The sequence below is a fragment of the Antennarius striatus genome, chromosome 22 (assembly GCF_040054535.1).
Source record: "Antennarius striatus isolate MH-2024 chromosome 22, ASM4005453v1, whole genome shotgun sequence".
NCBI classification, from domain to species: domain Eukaryota; kingdom Metazoa; phylum Chordata; class Actinopteri; order Lophiiformes; family Antennariidae; genus Antennarius; species Antennarius striatus.
The window spans coordinates 1092112-1112982 of NC_090797.1; the positions used below are offsets into that span (position 1 = coordinate 1092112).

Here is a 20871-nt window from a genome sequence, read left to right on the forward strand (position 1 = left end):
TACATCCTGTAAAACTTACATAAACAGGATCAAATCAAAACCGATCACCTGCTGATGATCTGAAGTCTTTCTCTAGATCCCCTTGTTCCCAGTAGAATCCATTCTACTGATGTTTGCAGAGCAACAACATTCACAGCAGTGTAAAGTGATTTATTTGACACGTCATGTGACATGGTCATGTGACCACAGTTTAACATCAGTCAGCTGTCAGCTGACCTGATCTGAACGTTCACACTGACCTCTGTAGGCAGAGAGGGTGTGTTGGAGTTCAGGCCGGACGAGCATTTAAGAAGTATGGAACCCTAAAATTAAAACATTAGGCATGTTGGAGATTAATTTAATCCTAAAAGAGGTTGATGCCCCAAACAAAAAAGCCCACCGCTTCTACGTAGATGGTTTTATTAATTTATTTAAAACCCATGAATGCGTTAATCTAGAATAAGTTGGATTGTTCAGTTTTCAGGTCTAAACTGATGGGTTTACTTTTCTCTAGCGACACACGGTCCACCTGCCTGCAGAAACCGCTTTACTTTATTAAATGTGCATGGATGTAGTTTTGAAAATAGTTATTTTATCAATTTTTAATGATTTTCTAAGTGTTATTGATAAATTTGTGATCTGTTGTCTTTTTTGGGTCACTTTGCCCAAATAAGGAGGGTTCTACCCAAAGTTTTAGGAATAATTATGATATTCTAACTTTTAACAACACTAGCAATAATTTCTTTCTTATTAATAAACAGGTTGGGTTTATTCATCCATAGTTTTGTACTAGGACATGTTTTCTACTGGCCGCAGTCTTCAAAAAGTTTCTACCAGTGTTTCTTCTGCTGCCTTCTGTGGCTTTGCAGGCCTTGCAAATCTGTTTTTACTTGGTATTTGTTCTAATTTCATTCTCATTGAATTGCTTATGGTCTCATCTTTAGCAACAAAATCATCATTTACAAAATAATGTTTATTAAAAATATAAATATTTATTTTATATATATTTATCAATAGAACCATCCATCCATTCATCCATTTTCTTTATCCTCTTCTTTTGCGGGAGCCTATCCCTATCACCTATTGGAGAGAGGCGGGGGACACTCCGGGCGTGACGCCAGCGCACCGTGAAGCCACGCGAAAGACAAACAACCCACACCACCGTATCTGCGTGGGTTGTCTCCGGGTTCTCCGGCTTCCTTTAGGTGGATCGATGTCAGATTGAGTGCGTGATTGTTTCTTGGTCTTTCACGTGGCGACGTGCCCAGAGTGTACCTCGCCTCTAGTTCGCTGGGATAGGCTCCAGCAACACATGTGACCCGCAAAGTGGAAGAAGTGGCGTAGACGATAAATTGTGGTCTTTTCGTCCACAAGAAAATGGACGGATGGATGGATGGATGTGTCAAGACGAGCTACTGCCCACGTGTTGGGGAACGACTTTGTTTTTGCCAATGCGCCACCTACAGGTCAACACCTTTAATCTGCCGATCCTTCGCAGGATTATTTTCCAGCAGCCGGCGGAGGTGGAGACATCAGGCCTGGATTCGTCCTGTTCAGTCCTTTGTGACGTCCTGCCCGGAATATTCTCCGACGTGGAACGTTGAGAAATATCTCCATCTGGCACTGGAGGAATTTTGCCATCAGAACGTTTGACACGACAACATAATTTACGAATCCTCTTGTGGAGTTTTTTCAGGCGACCAGTGGAGGCGGGGACATCAGAACATGAGCTGTTTTGTTCAGGCCTTTCTGGCGACCTTACAGGAGAGTTCTCATATTTAGAACATTGACAATGTCCTGGGTGTAACGGGTCGACTTCCAGGTCTTTTTTATCTGGGACTGGAGGAATTTCTCCATCAGAATTCTTGACTCGAGGAAAGAATTTGGGAATCCTTGTCAGGAGTCTTTGCAGGCAACAAGAAGAGTCGAGGACAGCAGTACTCGAGTTTTTGTCTTTAGCCTCCTCAGACAACCTGAAATGCTGACCAGTTCCTTTCTGAGATGTACTGACAAGTGGATCTGGATTTGAAACCTTTGCACCTGGAGAAAAAAAGGGAATTAATCAAGAGTCCATCTTGGTGTCTTTGGTGACAGGGGGGGTTTGTTTGTGACATCAACGTACCAGAGGAGTCTTGGGAAGGTCGTGAAAACGCTGGGCACTCGTCCATGACGGCTTGAGAGGCATTCAGACTGAAAAAGTATGACGATCGATTGGTGAATCATCCGTCGGTCAATCAGTCTTACAACACCTTTCGGCAGACATGCGGTTACTTACTAGTCTTTGTAGGTACCCTGTTGGGTCAGGTGTTCCATCGTGATAAATGGATGCTGCAGAGCGTTACGGGGAGAGATTCTCTTGTTCCAATCAAGATGCAACATCTGTTGCATCAAGTCCACGAAAGCCGTCGTGTCGACCAACGTCTCCTCACTGTGGGTTGGGTGGATCTGAGTTTGGAAACAGTGTCACCTAGGTGAATCTATCCCTACCTCTCAATGACAGGTCATGAGCCAGTGTTACTCACGTGAATGAGGTCTTGCAAACATGTCAGATGTTTGGTAATATTATTCACCTCTGATTTCCATGTCGATGAAAATTTTTCTTTCTAGACAAACAATGTATGAGAACCATCTTTAAATAGTATCAGAGAATTATCATATGAAATAAAGGACAAAATCGTTACGCAACCTTTAATCCCCAAGTATTTGTTCCTTTATCAAACTTGAAAAACTTATGGGTAAATTTCCCATTACTGAGCAGGTGGTCCTCTGGTTGACCTAGAAGATCTACGATGCGCCTTACCTACAGACAAAACACAAGTCAGAGTCACATGAGCTGAATTTGTAAGTACAGTCTTTACTTGATTGTGCACACTTGTTTGAGGTAGCTGACCTACCATTTGACACTCATTGAAACAAGTGAAGAGGTGACATCCAAGGAACAGGAAGGCCAAGGTGCAACCGACTCCCCACATATCAATGGCTTCCGTGATGGGCAGGCCAAGGTAGATTTCTGGAGACCTGGGAAGGGAAAACAAAAACAAAGATGTGGAATGGGTAGGAATGGAACAAGGTGGACATTCGAATGAAGGACTTGATGAGTCTTGCAGGATAGTCTTGTAGATACCTGTATGCTACCGCCTGAAGTGTCATGCCAGTTTTGAAATTGAAGACTCTGTTGGCTAAGCCAAAGTCTATCAGCTTTATCCAGAGGGGCTGCCGTTGCTTATCGACAAACATAATATTGTCCGGTTTGATGTCGGCATGCACGATCTGAGCAGTCCCGAGTTCACCCAAAGCCAGGAATAGCTGTGGAAACAAAGAGAGGACAAGTTCGGGATTCAGTTTTCCATTTGCTGATGTTTGGCTTTTCTTTCATGAGTTGCAAATGCGTAGATCCGATAGATTGGTTCCATATTAGAATACAAACCTGTTTTGCAATAGGTCTAATCACTAGGAGAGATTCTGCTTTTCTGGCTCGTATATATGTATGAAGACTCTGGTCCAGCTTCTCAAAAACCAGACAGGTCCGTCCTCGGAAGCCACATTCCCCCAAGAACTTGAGGATGTGCTTGTTGTCTGGAAACAGAACACCGATCTCCTTTAGTATGGACATCTGGGGGGAAAAAGAGGTATGATGTATGGAACACATAAATTATTGAAAGAAAATGATTCAGTGGGATCCAAAATCTACCTCTGCCATCAAGGCCCCTCTACAAGAGGGCTTGGGGATCTTCACAACCACTTTCTCTTTCGTTGTCCTATTCTGGCACATGACCACATTACCAAAGGAGCCAGAACCAATCTTGTCTAAAATGGTGTAGGAATCAGTGGTACTGTGCAGGACAAGTCTATATTTCTTTTTGCTTGGCGATAAGATTGCTGTTAGAAAAGAAGGCAGAAAGATGAAAGATGTGAGGCCTGGATACTCGAATCAAAGCGACAAAACACATTTTAAACCACAGACTTGTCGTTTTAACACCATGAGAACTTTTCTGTTTGGGCAACAGTTTCAGTAATGATCCATTCTTGTGAAACATTTCTGTTTTATCTGGATGGCTAACATTTCCATGTCCATTTTTTTGACCACTTGACTTATTTCACTTCTGAAATGGACTTTTTGATATCAAGTCATTGAACTGCAACTGTTAGGTTTCTGCCTTGTGTCTGTGCTTCTGTACTGCACTACATCTGAGCTACTTTTATATCTATCAAAAGACCTGGTAGCATCAGGGTCATCACTGACAGCAGAGGCTGTACCTCTGACATTCAACGTACCACAGCACTCTTGGTCAGGTTCCCCTGAAAACAGCTGACACTCGCCCATGACAGTTCGGGATTCACCCAGACTGCAAAACATAATATGACAGTCAGAGCCATGCAATCAACTAATTCATCATTGCATCCAAAGTGACATCCAGTCACTTACTAGACTTTGCTGTCAAAGTGATGAATCAGGTGGACCATAGTGATGAACGGATGCTGCAGGGCTTCATGGGCAGAGATTCTGTTCTCGCTGGATGGCTGCAGCAGCTGTTTCAAGAGGTTAACAAATGCCCACGCATCCTCAAATTCAGCTTCTTCTGCTATTGATTTGACCTGCGTGTTGGAAACAACATCTGGTAAGCTGGCTCAGTCCACCTACCTCCCAGAGACGAGTCATTAGCAAGTGTTTCAGACCTAACGAAAAAGGACAGTTCTCACATTAAGGTCATCCAGACTGTTAAAAGCTTCCTGGGTGATATGGTAACCCAGGTAGAGGAAGGCCAGCGTGCAGCCGACTCCCCACACGTCAACGGCCTCGGTGACGGGCAGTCCAAGTCCAATTTCAGGAGCTCTGGGGAGGGTGTGCAAAAACCAAAACTGAGAAACAAGGATCAACAGAACACTGCAGATGTTTGAAGGGAGGACGGTGAGCAATGTCCGACTAAAGACTGAGCCTCATCAGACGGGGTTACCTGTAATAGTCTTTGTTCCCAGAAATAAGACTGTTAGGCTTCATGCTGTTGATCGTCTTTATTAATTTTATCCTGTGCGGTTGTTTCCTCTCATCAACAAACACAACATTTACCGGTGTGATGTCACCATGCACAGTTTTAGCAAGTTGGAGCTCTTCCAACGCCAGGAACAGCTGCCGAAACAAAGCCAGAATAAGGTAGGATCAGTTTGACAAGGGGTAATGTTAACGGTCTGGTTCCATGTTCTGACAGAACAAACCTGCTTTGCGATAGGCCTAATAAACTGCAGACACAGTGGCATCACTTCCTCTTTGGACATCGTGAGGAGACTCACGTCCCTCATCTCCGATACCAGGTAGGTGATGTCGTTTTGGACAAACCACTCAAAGAGCTTGACCGTGAATTTGCCCTCTGGATTTTGGACACATATCTCCTTCCACTTGGATAACTTGGGAGGAAAGAGAGAAAACATTTAGTTTGTTGTGATGGGACTGACTAATTTAAGTAAAGAGGATTCAAACGAGTGAAACGGAGTGCAGAAGTGTACCTCTCTCTGTTGTTTCTCCTCAATGGCATAATTGAAAGTCTGAATCATGACTTCCTCTCCATTGGCAGTCACGGCCTTGAGCACTGAACCAGAGTCATGTTTAGACACTGTAGTCAGGACAGAGTAGGTAGCGGTGTCACTGTGCAGATAGTACATACTATCAGGTCTGTTCGATGCGCATGTTTTTCCTAAAGACGCAAAAGATATGAGAGTCAACCCATGACAGAACTCCTGCTGCTGCACACAAACATCACCCGCGTAACAGAGGCCAAAAAAGTTCCTATTTGTGTTCATTCATTCATTTTCATGAAGTGCTTCTTCTGCTGTTGTAAGGTTGCTAGAGCCTATCCCTTAGGGTGAGAGGCAGGGTACACTCTGGGCGTGACACCGGTGCAAGGCGGAGTCACATGAAAGACACACAGACACACACACCTATGAACAATTTGAGACCAGCCAATCAACCTGAAGCGCATGTTTTTGGAGGTGGGAAGAAGCCGGAGAACCCGGAGAGAACCCACGTAAACACGGGGAGAACCTATTTGTGTGTTAGCGGGTAGTTCTCAGCATGGGTACAATTTTTTCTGAGTGAAGTCTCACAAACAGCGAATACGAACCTCAGAATGGCTCGTCCGACAGATGCCTCGTGTCTTTACTGCTTATTGTATATAACTATAAATTACAGAGATGTCAAGCTTTGATGTCCCCTTACAACCAGAAACATGATAAGGAAATATGCGGCCATCAAAGTGAAACGTGATCAAACGTCAGGTTCATGTCCATGTGGCCTGCGGTGCTTTGATTTTGTTGCCAGGCAACAAAATCAGCCAAAGAAATTCGCTATGTTGATCCAATTCAATTCTACGCCATTACAAGTAACAATCGCCTGAAACAAAACACATTGGAATACAACGCCTCAGTCATGAAGGGCCAGCTGGGGTATCCAAAGACAGAAAACTCACCTCCTCCCCACCTCTGACCAAACACACCACCCGTGTCTCACGAGGTGCAGTTGCAGATTATAATTCCACTCCCAGCCACACAGGTGAACCACACAGTTGAGCCAGTTGTACGTTACACGTGTTCTCTGCTCTACTATGGTTGGCTGTAGGCTGGAGTGTCTCCAGCAGGTTAAATGCTCCACTGTCGGCACCAGATGGCGGCATCGCATCACTAAACCGTGGAAACACGGCGCTCCTGGAAGACCTGGAAGAAAAAATTGTAGACATTTCTTTTTCCAGGTCCTCCCAAGCAAATGCAAACTTTGCATAGCATTCCTGTGGGTAGATGAGTGTGTGGGGGTCACCTGACTTCACTTCAAGAGACTGAATGCTATGCTATGCTGTGCAGCTTTGGATGGTTTTGATCAACTATGTATACAAATGAGGTAAAAGTAGAGGGAGGCTGAGGATTGATTGGTGTTTTTAGTCAAGAGGTTTTCTTTTCAAGGTTAGTTCAGATTTTTTTTGTTATATTTAGTTTTTTTGGCTTGATCACTTCGTTCCTCTCGTGTTCAGAACTTGATCTTCGTAGACTAAGTTTAGTGAATAAGAAAATAATGCTCAGCAGTCCTACGTTGACTTCCTCAGACATTTATCAACTCCACCCCCTCACTTCAGAAACCAAGTTTTGGTGTCAGCAGACCTCCTTTTAGCACCAACTCTTTTGTGAAGGTGAAAGTGATTCTTAGACTCTCTAGACCTCCTCTTTATGAGAACTCAGAGTGTCCACTGCCACCTTCAAGAGACCCTTGGACGCTTCTCCAGCCACATGGGTCCCAGTATGGGGGAATGTTTGACCCTGAAGCTAAAACTAGAGTCTTCACTGAGCTCTCAACCAAAACCAGACTGTTCAAGATGGATGGACACTGGAACAATTCAGAGGCATTAAGAGGGAATCCGATCTTTGTCGAGTTTTGAGATGGTTGTGTATTGATCCATTTGCAAAGAGAATACCGTCAGTGTTTCCACCGAGTTCACGTGAGTTCCTTTGGGATTAATGATGCGTCTCTAGTTTTAAAGTTGTTCTCCCTGCCTTACCTGTTAAAGGTGTCAATTCACTGAGTAATGGTATAGCTGGGGGCAAGCCTATGCTAGTTCGAGGTAATACTCTCCAGATTTGACTGGTCAACTTGAGGTCAGAGACAAAACCCCACTTGGATAAATTTGGACCCAACCTGACACTTTTCTAGTTGCAGACATTTAAAGTTTCTCAATTTTCCCTAATAAGCTAAAAATTGTAGAAGGGTGGGGCAAAGTTCATGAGCCAAAAAGTTGTCGGACTGACCGACAATGAAACCGACCGTTTCCTGGAGTCTTGCCTCCAACTGCATAGTAGCGCCATCAGGAGGCCATCAACCTAAACTAAACTGCTCACCTCGTTCATTTCTCGTTCTCCTCCTTGGCGTCTGCAGGAAGGACCCGCTCACGTTTCCATGGGGACGTCACCGAATCGACTTTGCGTTCTCTGCGTCATTACAGCTGCTTATGTCTCTGAATAACCTGTGGAGTAACTGCATGACTTGACTGATCGCTCCAATGTTTCGCTCTGCACACAATAACTTATGTTTGGGTTATTGATCCAATCTCTTTCCTGGCTACTCACTACAAATAGTCTTGTATTGATTTATTCAAGTGTCATTTATTCTTCAAAGACCTGAGAGGCATTTTTTAGTTGAGAGAAATCAGCCGGAGTGAACGACTGAAGTTTTCAAGGTTGTTTGGACACCTTTCGCTCATTTTTACTCGGTTAATTACAACAAAAGCAGGTTAAGCCATCAGGTTTCCATCGCGAACCGTTTGACACGTTGGCTCGTTGAGTGATTTTCTCTTCACTCGTGAATCGTTTGTTGAACTTTGAATAAAATATTAGTTTGAAAGGAAGCACACTTTTCAACTGCGAATCCTTGAAATCTCCCGGACGCGGTCCGATTCAAAAGACTGAAGTGGTTTTTTTTGGCATTCAGGCATCTTCGCCGGAGGATCGCGTCCAACTGCGTGGACCTTACCTTCAGTCTCCACGGCGATGGCTGATCATCTCATCCTAGGTTGGATCACCGAACCGTTCAAGGCTACCTGATGTGAGCGTCCCCAACCAATCGTGTTAGTTTGGTTTGTAAATGCACACCTCGCCTTCCCCTCCTGCTCCTCCCGACCTTTAAAGTCTTTATTGAAGAGGGAATAAAACCAAAAGAGCAATCTGAAGAACGCTGACGAAAAAACTGAAACCCTTCTTGAATTAAAGCCCGCACGTCGACAGTACCGTAATAGAGGTGTAATATCAACCTGTCCACGGATTGGTTTCACCGGCTGAGGGCAGTTTATTGTTTGACTTGACTGAACCTCACAATCAATATTTAATAAGAGACTCGTTGGGTGCAGCGATAAAACCTGAAGACACCACAACGGGCCGGAGAGCTCATAACGTACAGCGACGTGGAGATCCGTCGCACGAAGGCGTAAAGATTAAATATTTAGAGCGCTGCAACTTCAAGTGGAAAATGTGCAGTTTATGGGATGTTTTATTTCCTGGAAGCAGCCAGGAAATAGACGCGTCTAAACCCTCCTGGACAGGTGAACCCTTTGACCTTTGACTTCTGTTTCCTCTCTCTCTACTGGGGATGCAGTTGTGACGGTGAGACAGAACGGGGGAGGGGGGTGGATCGGACACAAAGTGGACACTCAGGTGGACAGGCCCCGCCCAGGACGGCGGACAGGAAGAGGGAACACACCAATCAGGGCCAATCAGCAGCTGTTCCCCAATCGGTTGACCCTTTTATTAGAAGAACCAGCCAATGATGAAGATTTACTTCGTCAATACTCGCAGGATTCACACTTAACATTTTGGGAAATTCGCCAACTTCTCGATTCGTTATCAATGTGTTGATATGATTAATGATTAGCTTATGCTTAGCAGCTAGCTTAGCTTTAGCAACTACAACAATTTCAGCCAACCAGCACTGTTAGAAGCTGAGCGGTTTAGCTATTCTGTTAGCGCGAGAAGTCTCTGCTATGGTCTGAATCTCTGATCAACGTAATCGCAAGTTTACCAACTAAAATGACATTTGTGTGTGTGTCCGATTAAACTTTATTGATCGGCACACATTTAGAATAAAAACCGTAAAAAAGACACCGTATTTTGACTAAGCTATGTGAGGATTCTGACCAGCTAGCCCCAGAGCTTGGGTGCGATGATGACTCTGATTACATGGCGGCTGATCGCTGCTCTGATAAATCATTTTTGGACGATTTTCTCCTTTTCCAGTTAGCCGCTAGTTAGCGGCTAACTGGAAAACTCTTCCAAAACATGTAAAATTCCCAAAATGTCAAACTATTCCTGCGAGCTGAGGGAATGCCAGCGGTCAATCGTTCCCGGCTGGTTTTTGGCGTGTTTTGACTGTCGCCCGGCGGCTTGGGCCACACAGTAATATACATACAAACAGTTTGATGTATATTCACCATGTTGGGTGAGAACAGCATCGTCGCTGGAGATGGAATCGACTTCACCAAGTGGGGAAAAAAAAGAACAAAACATGAACACAAGGGAAAGAGAATGAGAGACTGTGGAGGGAGGAGAGAGGAGAGGTGGAACGGCACGACATCAGACAGGAACTGGAACATAACAACACAGAGAGAGACAAGTATTAGGAAAAATGGTTTAATATAGGAGACAGAAGCAAAAAACTGCATCACACAAGAACATACGTTTACAAAAATAATTCTGACTGCTTCAGCTACACAGTTAGTTCACAGAGAAGGACAGAGAAACCGGAAAAATCTAAACAGCTAAAAGCAAAAAAGTTCTAATTAGTTGATCTCTTTATTAAACTAATACATTAATCCACTGAAGGTGACTAAATATTTCTATTCCTTCTTTTTCTATAATTGTCTTATCGTGTAGACGGCACAATACAGAAGTCAAATGAAACTTAGCGCTGCTGTAGAGACAAACTGGCTAGAACTACTGAGAAAGCAAAAAGACGCTCAGCTATCCTCTGGTTTTTGGGGGGGGGGGAACAAAGAGAGAACAGGAAGAAAAAAAAAAGGAAGAAAGAAAGAAAGTGAGGAAAAAGAAGTGAGAAATCAAGCCAAAGATCTCCTAGAAAATCTGATATCAAAAGCCAACGTTCTGGATGCCAGCAGGAAATCAAACTCGGGGACCAGTCAGGGTCGGCCACACCACCACCAGGCCAGACAGCGATTTTTTTCTAAGGTTTTTTTTTTGTTGTATCCTTTAATCTCCAGTATAAAAAATTCCACTGGTACAAAATGCATAAGTACAATCAGTTGTAGAAATAGGAAAGCCTGCATTTTTTGTACTTTTTAAATCCCATCCAGTGACAGATTCCGTGTTGTCAAACAAACATACATCACGCTTACAGGATCCACTGAAATGCATTGACTTTGGCTTCTCTCAAGACAAGAAAAAAAAAACTACTGAAAAAACCTCTGAGAATCGAAAAAAGAAGTCAAACAGAAACATAATCATCTGGATCATTTCTACAGACAACAAGCTTTTCTTTTACGGCACAGAGAGAGAAAAGAGAGAAAGAAGAGGTGGAGGAAGAGAAAGAAAGAACACACAAAACATTTTGTTTCCTCAAAAAACTCCGACAGAAGCTAAAAATGCAAAGAAACGACAAGTTTGATTTTTTTTTTTCCTTTCATTGTTTGATAAATAGCACTTAAGATAATCAAGAAAGAAGGAGAACAGAGAAGTGAACAAGTGACGAGATAGAAAGATCACGACGAGCATCGGCGATGGCAGCCCCCGAGGTGAGCCCCTCCCACAGGAAGTCCGCCTTATCCCCGCCCCCTTTCTCCTCGCCCCTCCTCCTTGTGCTTCGACGTTCAAACCCAGACGCTTGGTGCCGGAGGCCGCGGGGAGGTTTTTGGGCGATTCGTTGCGAGACCTGACCGCCGGCTCCTGATAATAAAAACTGTGGTTTTGTTGAGGCCCTTCTCCATCGCCATTCCAATAACACGGCAACCGGGGGCGAGGCGGCGGCGGCCTTCCAGTGGGCGGGGCCACCACACACACAGGTGAAGCTGGACGCGGCACACATCGCTGAGGGACTGACGACTAACGCTCCCTGGTTAAGGCGACTGGTGAGCTTCTGTAGAAAATAATGCTGCCTTTTTTATTCTCATTTTTCTTTTTTTTGCAGAGCGTAAACGAGGCTTTCAGGGAGGGGGTGGGGGGAGGGGCTTCGACGGCGAGACGATGAGGATGTCACGGACACACTTTGGCATCTGAACACGTTTTTGTTTTTTTTTTGGCCCACAAAGACTCACGCATGGAGAAAAAGAGTCCGAGTCAAACGTCCCGCCTCTCTTCACACGTGTGCTGGTTCCTCCAAACGTGGCGACTCATCTTGCGCTGTGCTTACATCATCAAAGCTCGTCTGAGGTGGCGGCGGCGGCGGCGGCTACAACTCAGAAACGGTTTGAACCCCACGATGGGGGGATTAGAGGATTTGGATAAAATAAGGCTTGGCGTTTGACTCGCGCCTCAAATTTTTATTTTTATTTTTTATTTTTGGGCTGAGGACAAACAGAACACACACTGAACCCTGACGTCGGTGTGTGTGTGTGTGTGTGTGTGTGTGTGTGTGTGTGTGTGTGCGACGAATAGAGGAGTGCAAAGATCTGTGGTAAGGCTCTGATGAATGGAACGGTTGTAAAAATAGAATTCAGTGTCTGTGTGTGTGTGTGTGTGTGTGTGTGTGTGTGTGTGTGTGTGTGTGTGTGTGTGTGTGTGTCGGCGGTCACCTGCGGAGGCTTTCACGCTCGGGGGCTCTCACGCACAACAAGAAAGTAAAAGTGTGAGGTCTGCACGAGGATGCGTGTGCGTGTCCGTGTGCGTGTATATAGATATATTTATATAGAACACATGGGCACTTTTTTTTTTTTTTTTTTACATCTTTACAAAGAAATCAAACCAAAAAAAAAAAAGCAAAAAAAAAAAGCAAACATGACATTTTCAGGCAACAAGACCACAGAATAGCAAGTTAACAAACTCTTTTTTAAATCTATATTTTAAATATGAGGGATCCATACAAAACACTTATAATAAAATACCCATGTTATCAAATCATTTCACAAGAAATACACTGACGCGCTAGGCAGGAAGTACCTCCAGGATTTGGCACTAAACTCCACTGATCTTTTTTTCGTTATAAGACATTTTTGCCGAACAACAAAACACATCTAAATATTGTTTCCCACGAGAGAAATAAAATCAAAATGACATTGATGCTTCACAAGCTGACATTTTATATATATATATGTATATATATATATATATAATATAGATATAGATATATTTATATTTATATATATTTTTAGGAATTTTTATATAGCTAATTAACCAACAATAAATTTAGCAAATAGGGACTCCTTAAAAAAAAAAAAAGGAAAAGTAAGAAATAAATCCAACAAATGAACTATTATAGTAATATGAAAGGCTTTGTTCTATTTGTTCAAGTAAACCGATTTTTTAGTCTTCTCTTGAAAAAAACATGAGAACATTTAAGACCGTTAGACTTTGTGATGAAACCACAACTAAACTCACGAGAAGCACCGACGTTAACGCAGGTTACAGGTATCGTAGTAGGTTGTTTTTTTTTTTCTTTCCTCTATACATTTAAACAGTAGAAAATATAGGTCATTTCATCATGTGCATTTAAACCACGGATTGTCTATCTGTGAGTCAGTTCAGCAAAAGGTGACACAAGTAGGTAGCATTTCTCCCACCCAAACAGGGCAAATGTCTTTTTTGTTTTTACCTTTACTACTCTAGAAAAAAGTGGTTCTATATATAGACTTTGAATGAGAAACAGAGCCACTTAAAATGGCCTTATCAAAAAACTTTACACTGCCTGAAAAATGTAAAAACCATTGGAGAGCTCTGAGAGTCTAATATTGATCAGACAGTTTTTTACTCAAAACTGTTTGGAAGTAGTCTTATTTCTCAGAGGAAGAGGCGTGGAACGCTTCTGGTCCGCGCCGGCTTTTTTTTGTGTTTTTTTTTGTTTTAATTTTAAATTGTCGCACCAGAAGCGAGACGGCGCCAATTCCTGCGGTGAACGTTCAAGTTTACTTTAAATGAAGAAGAAAAATAAAACACAAAGAAGAAGGAGAAAAAAAAAAAAAGGCAAGAAAACACTGAATGGAAATTATTTTGCCACGTTTTTCTCCCCAAAAAACCTGAAAAAAAACCAACAAAAAAACAACAAAAATAACGTTTTGTTTTTAAAAATCTCAGTCTTTTTTCATATGAATGCAGCTTTATATCTTTTTCACATTGATTCGTTTTTCCTGACCCGGCCCCACCCTTTGTCACCTCGCTCCCTCCCTGAACCCCCCCCCCCCCTACAAAACAGATCCAAATGAGGTCACATGCAAAAAAAAAAACAACAACAATAAAAAGAAAACAACACAAAAATAGGAAGAAAAAAAAAAAAGCTCAAAAAGTTCAGTAGGCGGCAGCAGAGGAGGAGAACCGGTTATGATCAGGTGAGCTTGGAAAAGACATCAGAAAAAACAATGACGGGGGAGGAAGAGGAGGAGGAGGACGATGGCACTTATTTTTTTGTTTGTTTTGGTGTTTATTTTTTTTGTTTTTTTTGTTTGGGACGCCACGGAGACATGCTAGGCAAACGATGAGCTAACAGGCATGGAGATGGTTCTAAAAGGGGGAAAGAAAAAACAAGGGAGAGGAGAGAGTTACACACAGAGAGCCAGAGCAGCACAACACTACAGCATCTAGTCAAAAATCAACAACAAACAACAACAACAACAACGAGGCAAAGAACAACAACAACACACCTAAACCGACTTCATTGGCTTTTTTTTTTTTTAGCTTCGATTTTGTTCTTTTTTATTTAAGTGATATCTGGTTATAGGGTTATAGTGACAGGCAACACACACACACACACACACACACACACACACACACACACAGAAAATAAACAAACAGCACCCCAAATCTTGATCCATCAGATCCCGGATGGATGTTGTCATTTGGGAGACAATAAAAAAAAATAATTAAAAAATAGAGAAAAAAAATGGGGGTGAGGGGGGAGGTGGGACCATTTATTTAAAATTTTTATCATTTAGAAGTATTTGAAAAAAAAAAGGGGGGGGGGGACGGGGCTACGAACCAACAAACAAAAAAACCACTCAAAACGAAAAACGCAAACGCGAGGATGAAAGGTAGAAAGTCGACAAGCCCATGAAGGACAGACGGATGGAGAGAGAGAGAGACGGACAAACAGACCAATCAATGACACAGGGAGAGCGTGGTGGGCGGGGCTTCGAATGGCGGCGGATTTGGTTCTGCGCCGGACAAAAAAAATTAATAAATAAAAAAAACACGGAAAAAACAAAAAAAGAGAGACACCCAATTCCACGAGACGTCTCCACGAGGGTCGACGGGAACGAAGTTTATCGGAGTCCAATAAATTAACGAAGAGGCAATAAATAAAATCCTTTTTTTTTTTTAATCTGAGGCAGTAAAAATGTATAAAAATAGAACTGCTTTTTTTACAAATAAAATTTACAGGCCTGTGGCTTTCTTTACTTTGAATTATTTTTTTTTTAAATCTTTCAACAAGCATCAAGTATTGTCAGTTCCCACCTCCAACCATAAACTCTACTCCTAACTAGAATTTTTTTTATTATTATTATTAGAGCCTTCATCGGAAAATGTGGTTTGGAAAATGTTCGCCGTAAAGATCCCTTTCTAGACCAATGTGATCTGACCCAGAAAATTATTAGTTTTCATCTTCTGAGAAATAAAAAAACCTTATATTTTCACACAAATAATAGCCGGAGTGGGTGTGTCTTCTGGTCGTGGAGGCTAAGCGCTAACGCTAACAATAATGTGAAGAGGCCACTAATACTTTTGCAGCCTTTGCTCCCGGGTTGCCAGCAGGCTTCAGGGGTTTTTTGTTGTTTTTTTTTGGAGAAGCAGCGGCGGCCTGCAACCAACACCGCGGAGGTCAAAGGTCGAAATGTGCATATCTGCGAGCGCATGGGGAAAAAAAACCCCCCAAAACAAACCCAACAAAAAAACCCAAAAAACCTTTCGCCAATGAGAGGAAAAACCAAAAAAAAAAAAAAATAGAAAAATCCCCACGGCTTCGTTTGTTGACCTCGAAACCTGAAGGATGGGTGAATAATCACTGAGAGGACGAAGCGACTTCCTTCCTTTGTAAACGAAGCAAAACGGCACAAAGTGATGGCGGGAATGGAAGCGTTCATGTGTCGAAAGGAACTCACAAATCATAAGAAAAGCCGAACAGAAAAACCTTCAAAAAAGCAAGAAAAACAAGAGAAAAACAGGGCGTGTCTCAACCCCCCCCTCCCCACCCAGTCCCAGTGTGGAGGTCGTGGCTCGGTTTTTTGTTTTCTCGTTGGGGGGGGACTTACCCTAGCAGTGCTAACGGGGCTAACAGAGCTAATCAGTACGGTTTGCTGTCGTTCTTGGAGCGCTTCAGCTGCACCTTCAGCCGCTTCATGCCGATCTGGAAGCCGTTCATGGCCTGGATGGCTGCCTGTGCCGACACGGGATTGTCGTAGCTGACGAAGCCTGGGGGGGGGGGCAAAAGTAGACATTGGCACCACTTCCATCACATGTGTCAAACTCAAGGCCCGGGGGCCAAATGTGGCCCTCCACATCATTTTATGTGGCCCACGAGAGCATAAGAGGTCAGTCTAAAAATAAATAGGTCAAAAGTGTGGATTGACCAAAAACTACATTTCCCACAATGCAGTAGTTCAGCCCGTTTTAACTGACAAAAACATTTTGAACAAAGTTAATGATCTAAATTGTGTTTGATGTCATTTTTCGCATTAACTGCGAGGAACTTAATTACATTGAGTTACATTTACTTAAACTTATTAGTTACATCTGGCCCTTTGATTAAAATGAAATGAGTTTGACCCCCCTGTGCTACATGCTATGCTAACGTGTTTCACCTGAGGTTGGGGGAAACAAGTGCAGAAACATTTCCCACAATCTAACACACATATCTCTCGCTGTTTTGACCCATAATGCAATGCGGCAGCCGCCCGGACTCCTAGCTGTTTATTTACTGAGTTTGTTCCGTCTCAAAAATGAAGGTAATAATAAAGTGTCTGAGGGAGGCGTCGTCTGCCTCCAGATCTGATTTATCTGGATTACATCGACATTAAAAGACGCCGCCGGCGCACAATAAGACGGGATTAAACTTTAATGACTCCTGAAGGGGGGGGGGGGCCGCCGTGTCGCGTCAACAGAATAATGAAAGAATGCAGCTGCAGTGGAACAAACACAGATGACGGCCGACGTTAAAAACGCCGCAGAGCGCCGACCCGAAAACCTCCGCCGGACCCAACGCCGAACCGGAGGTCGGGATCCGGTTCCTCGCTTCCTGTCGAGAACGCCGCGTCTCGCTTGTCCCACATCCTGACAAGTGTGACTGCGAGATGCTAGCCTCGGTCACATGACTACCTTCTTAAAGGGGCCGCTAACACAGAAAACTCCCAACAACCAACCAGAAATAAAGGTTGGTGTGACGTCACGAGGACGCTGCTAATAAAGTTGATACAAACTGGATTCACCGTAATTATTATAGTTAGAATAGAACAATTTAATGCGGGTCGTCTTTTGTCAGAAATGAAACGTGACCCAACGGGATAAACGGGACGATCCAAGAAGTTTTCAAACTCCAACACTAACTTTTCGGTTGTGTTCGACCTAAACCCGATTGGTTCTCCCCCCTGAACACGGAACCAGTGTCAGCGAATAGAGACGCTTCGAAGCCTCTGATTGGTCGTCTTCCTACCGAAGCACTTGCTCAGGTTTGTCTGTTTGTCGATGAAGACTTTGGCGGAGACGACGTTTCCGAAAGGCATGAACATCTGGAGGATGTCCTGGTCCCCGAACTCCTGGGGGAGGTGGTAGATGAACAGGTTGGCGCCTTCGGGACCTGAGGGGGGGGGGGGGTCATAAGGTCAGCATTGGTTTGTAATGAAGTGGGGCTCGTCGTTGCTTCCAAACACGGGGCGACCCGACCCCCCCGGGGACGCTCACCCTCCTTCTGGCTGCCGGCGGCCCCCTGCTGCTGCAGCAGCGACTGGCTGTAGAGGGTGGGCAGCGCGGCGGCGGCGTACTGCTGGATCCCTGAGTAGGCCTGCGTCAGCGCGTCCATGGTGCCCGCCGTCCCGTTGGTCAGCCCGGCCCCCCCCAGGCCGCCGTTCAGAGCCGCCATACCTGAGAGCATTTGAGCAACTTTACATAAAACCCAACAATAAAGAAAGAAGAATGCTCTTACTGGTTAGCGCTCCCACCGGAGGTTGTGTTCACACACACACACACACACACACACACACACACACACACACACACACACACACAGACACACACACACACGGATGGAACAACATCGGCATGACGATGACTGACACAAACAGGGGGTGTGGCCACGCAGGTCAGCCCACCTGAAGGGGGCGCTCTAACACAAACCTCTCTATTGGCTCTGGATCCGGTTCATGACGGGTCAGGTTTTTCCGTGCGCTGACGTCTCACTTCAGGGGGGTCACACGGAGCGACGAGGGAGGGGGCGTTAAACGTGAAGGAACGCGACGCTAACACTCATTAGCCGCTTGTAACGGCTTCATATCACAGCGGAGGGCAGCTTGTCTGGGGGGGGGGTCGACACTGGCTCACCGTCCTGTCGCCCCCCCCCCCCCCCACCCCCAACCCCCCGTCACACACACACACAGAAATAAATGATCACTGCGGCGCTCCGGATTATAGGTCACTCATTTATTCAGGAATAATTGCACCGCTGACCTTTGCAATTCAATTAGAGGCTGGATGTGTTTAACTGAGGGCAGTCTGTGTGGGGGGGGGGGTGTTAGTGACGGGTTAGCCGGTTAGCAGTCCATTCCTTGCGCGCGGTGTTCCGGACACGGATGTGATTTACGCCACGGGCGCCAAGGAGAGGGAAAGGTCAGGGAGAGTAACGTGGAGGAAGACGAGGCGTTCAGGAACGACGCGGTCAGAACGGCGCTGATGAAGAACCCCCAAAGCGTCGCTCCGGAAACCGCCACAGGGCGGCGCCAACGAGCCACGCCTGAGTCTCGAGGCGAAGCAGCGACGCCAAAACCGAACAAACGAAATAAAGAAATGCGTCGTCAGCAAACGTACGAACAAATCCCAGAATTCAAAGTGTTATGTTGTTATCAAAGGGGGCGGATCCAGGAAACGCTACAAAACCCATTTATTTCAGGGCCGGTGAACATTTTTGAGAATTATTTTTCTGACATCCCAAGAAATAATTAGTTGTGACGACATTTTACTTAATTTCTGTTAAAATCATCCTTAAGAAATTTTTAATTTTCCCGGTCAAATTGTTTTTTTGAGCATATAAATGATCAAATTTGACATTTTTTTTCTGATTTGGTCAGAATAAAAAAAATACTATTTTTTTTAACATAATTGTATTTGACATTAATTTTAAAAATAATTGATTTTTTGCTACGTGAAACTAAAATTTCACAAATTTAGCGCTTTATGGAATATAAATGATAAAATTACGGATATATTTAAACATTTGAATTTATGAAGCGTTAACATATAAAAATTGTGTATAATATTGCTGTAAAATTACATTTAGATATTTTTACAAACTGAATTATACATCTGACTAAATTCTGTCTGTTTTTGCTTTTTTGTTAAAATATTTGTAGAAACGACAGAAAACAACAATCACACAAATAACAATCAACACTAAACAGATAGAAGACGTGAGGCGGACGCCACGGCAACAGCGAGCATCACCAGAGACACAACCAGGAAGCAGATGGAGGGATGATGGATGGATGATGGATGACGGATGGATGAAACATGTCCATCGATTGAGGACAATCTGTCTTCTGTTACACTTTTTTTTTTCCTCCGCCAAAGAAACAGTTTTGCTAAATTTTCGCTGCACCTGCAGGTTTCCACCAGCAGAGGGCACAGAGCTCCCGTGGAGGTCAGCTCCGTTACAGATTTGTTTAGAAAGGGAACACAGACCGAAGAGGAGGGACTTCATTTACAGTGTTTTCCTACACCTTCATGGGAAGCTGAGCTGTTGGAGTTTTTATCGTTTTATTTTATTGAGTCTTAAATTTCGGGAAAAACAAACTGAAACGACTTAAACGGACAGAAAACCTCCATTTAAATCCAATGAATCGCTCGTCTGCAGGCCGCTGACATTTAGAGCTAGACAAGGACGTGTTTTCAGGTGCGAATAATAAAAATCTGAGAATAATTCACGTCGGATTTCAATTAAAATAACAAAAAAACTAAATTCTTTATTCCGTCCTTCTATGTTTGATTAAAAACAAACCTGAATCTGGATCTAATTTGTTTTAGAATAAAATCTTTGAATGAGGAAATCAGACGGGTCAAACTGTGGGGCCGCTTTTCCCTCAGCGTCGACTCGCAGGCTGAGGGGACGGTGCAGATGGAGGTGGGGGTGCAGATGGGGGTGGGGTCTGATGACAGGGTGAATACTCACTGTTGATGCTACCTGCTAGTGCATTAATGTTGTTCAGGCCCACGGTGGCGCCTGCCAGGCCCTGCAGGGTCCCCAGAGAGGTCAGAGAGTTCATGGCGCCGGCGTTGGAGCCGGCAGTGGTGCCTGCTGGGAGAGAAAGAGGAGGAGGAAGAGGAGGAAGAGGGAGACAGAGACAGACGTGTTACACCAGACTTCCTGAACCTGCAGGTTCTTCCTGTTCAACTCGTGTTAACGTTTCCAGCGGCTGAACCTTCACAGCTTCACACAGGAAGTCCGATCCAACAGCCAATCACCACCGTTGTTACTTTATAACTGTAAACAACAACAAAAGTGCCTCAGAGGAGACCCCCCCCTCCAGGATCAACAGCTTTTATTATGCAGAGATGCATCGTGGCCCGGGACCAGGCTAAACGCTGGGTCGGTCACCTCTGAGGAGACACACACACACACACACACACACACACACACACACACACACACGGGTGTGGATGCATGGATCATCAGCGGTGGGGGGTGGGATGGTGCACATAGATCACAAGCCCCTCCCCCTCTGCCCCCCCCAGGTGCGTTTAGATGGTCGCCATGACGACGTAGAGCCGGAACAGCTGATCCAGGATCCAGTTCCGGCGCTTCAACAAAAATGTTGGAAAAAAAAAAAAAAGTTCTGGATTCGCTGCCGAATCGTCCAATCAGACGCTGACGTCGTTCTGATGCTAACACGCTAACAGAACAACGTGGATAGCTAGCTGCGCTCGACGTCTTCAGACACGTGAGGGGCGGGAACGGGGGCCAGGTGGCTCCGCCCCCTGACATCTTAAAAGGCTTGAGCGGGTCCAGCG

The 20871-nt window shown here is 44.4% G+C and overlaps 2 protein-coding genes across 10 annotated transcripts in view; both read right to left on the bottom strand.

Annotated features, from left to right (window-relative positions):
* Positions 1-219: 219 nt before the first annotated feature.
* Positions 220-9283, bottom strand: LOC137589062 (uncharacterized). 4 transcript variants are annotated; one of them, XM_068306497.1, is made up of 18 exons: positions 8486-9283; positions 7855-7979; positions 6441-6684; positions 5482-5669; positions 5194-5382; positions 4935-5107; positions 4681-4813; positions 4406-4575; positions 4255-4325; positions 3671-3858; positions 3407-3592; positions 3104-3285; positions 2874-2997; positions 2666-2779; positions 2502-2582; positions 2255-2424; positions 2102-2169; positions 220-2019 (listed from the first exon to the last, which is right to left on the bottom strand). In XM_068306497.1, exons 4-18 carry the CDS (start codon positions 5635-5637, stop codon positions 1382-1384), a joined length of 2643 nt encoding a protein of 880 aa, XP_068162598.1. In that variant the 5' UTR covers positions 5638-5669; positions 6441-6684; positions 7855-7979; positions 8486-9283; the 3' UTR covers positions 220-1381. The 4 variants fall into 4 exon arrangements, with proteins under 4 accessions (XP_068162598.1, XP_068162599.1, XP_068162596.1 ...); XM_068306498.1 differs by lacking the exon at positions 6441-6684; XM_068306495.1 differs by having other exon boundaries at positions 5482-6684.
* A 734-nt stretch (positions 9284-10017) lies between these two features.
* Positions 10018-20871, bottom strand: part of celf2 (cugbp, Elav-like family member 2) — a 105773-nt gene continuing 94919 nt past the window's right edge. For 2 of the 6 annotated variants that reach the window (XM_068306376.1, XM_068306377.1), the window contains 5 exons: positions 20033-20158; positions 17557-17736; positions 17309-17452; positions 15912-16071; positions 10019-14166 (listed from right to left, as the gene is read on the bottom strand). In XM_068306376.1, coding sequence (XP_068162477.1) covers positions 15944-16071; positions 17309-17452; positions 17557-17736; positions 20033-20158 — 578 coding nt within the window. In that variant the 3' untranslated portion in view covers positions 10019-14166; positions 15912-15943. Of the gene's footprint in view, positions 14167-15911; positions 16072-17308; positions 17453-17556; positions 17737-20032; positions 20159-20871 lie in introns of all 6 variants that reach the window. The other 4 variants (XM_068306375.1, XM_068306378.1, XM_068306380.1 and 1 more) reach the window with 4 other exon arrangements.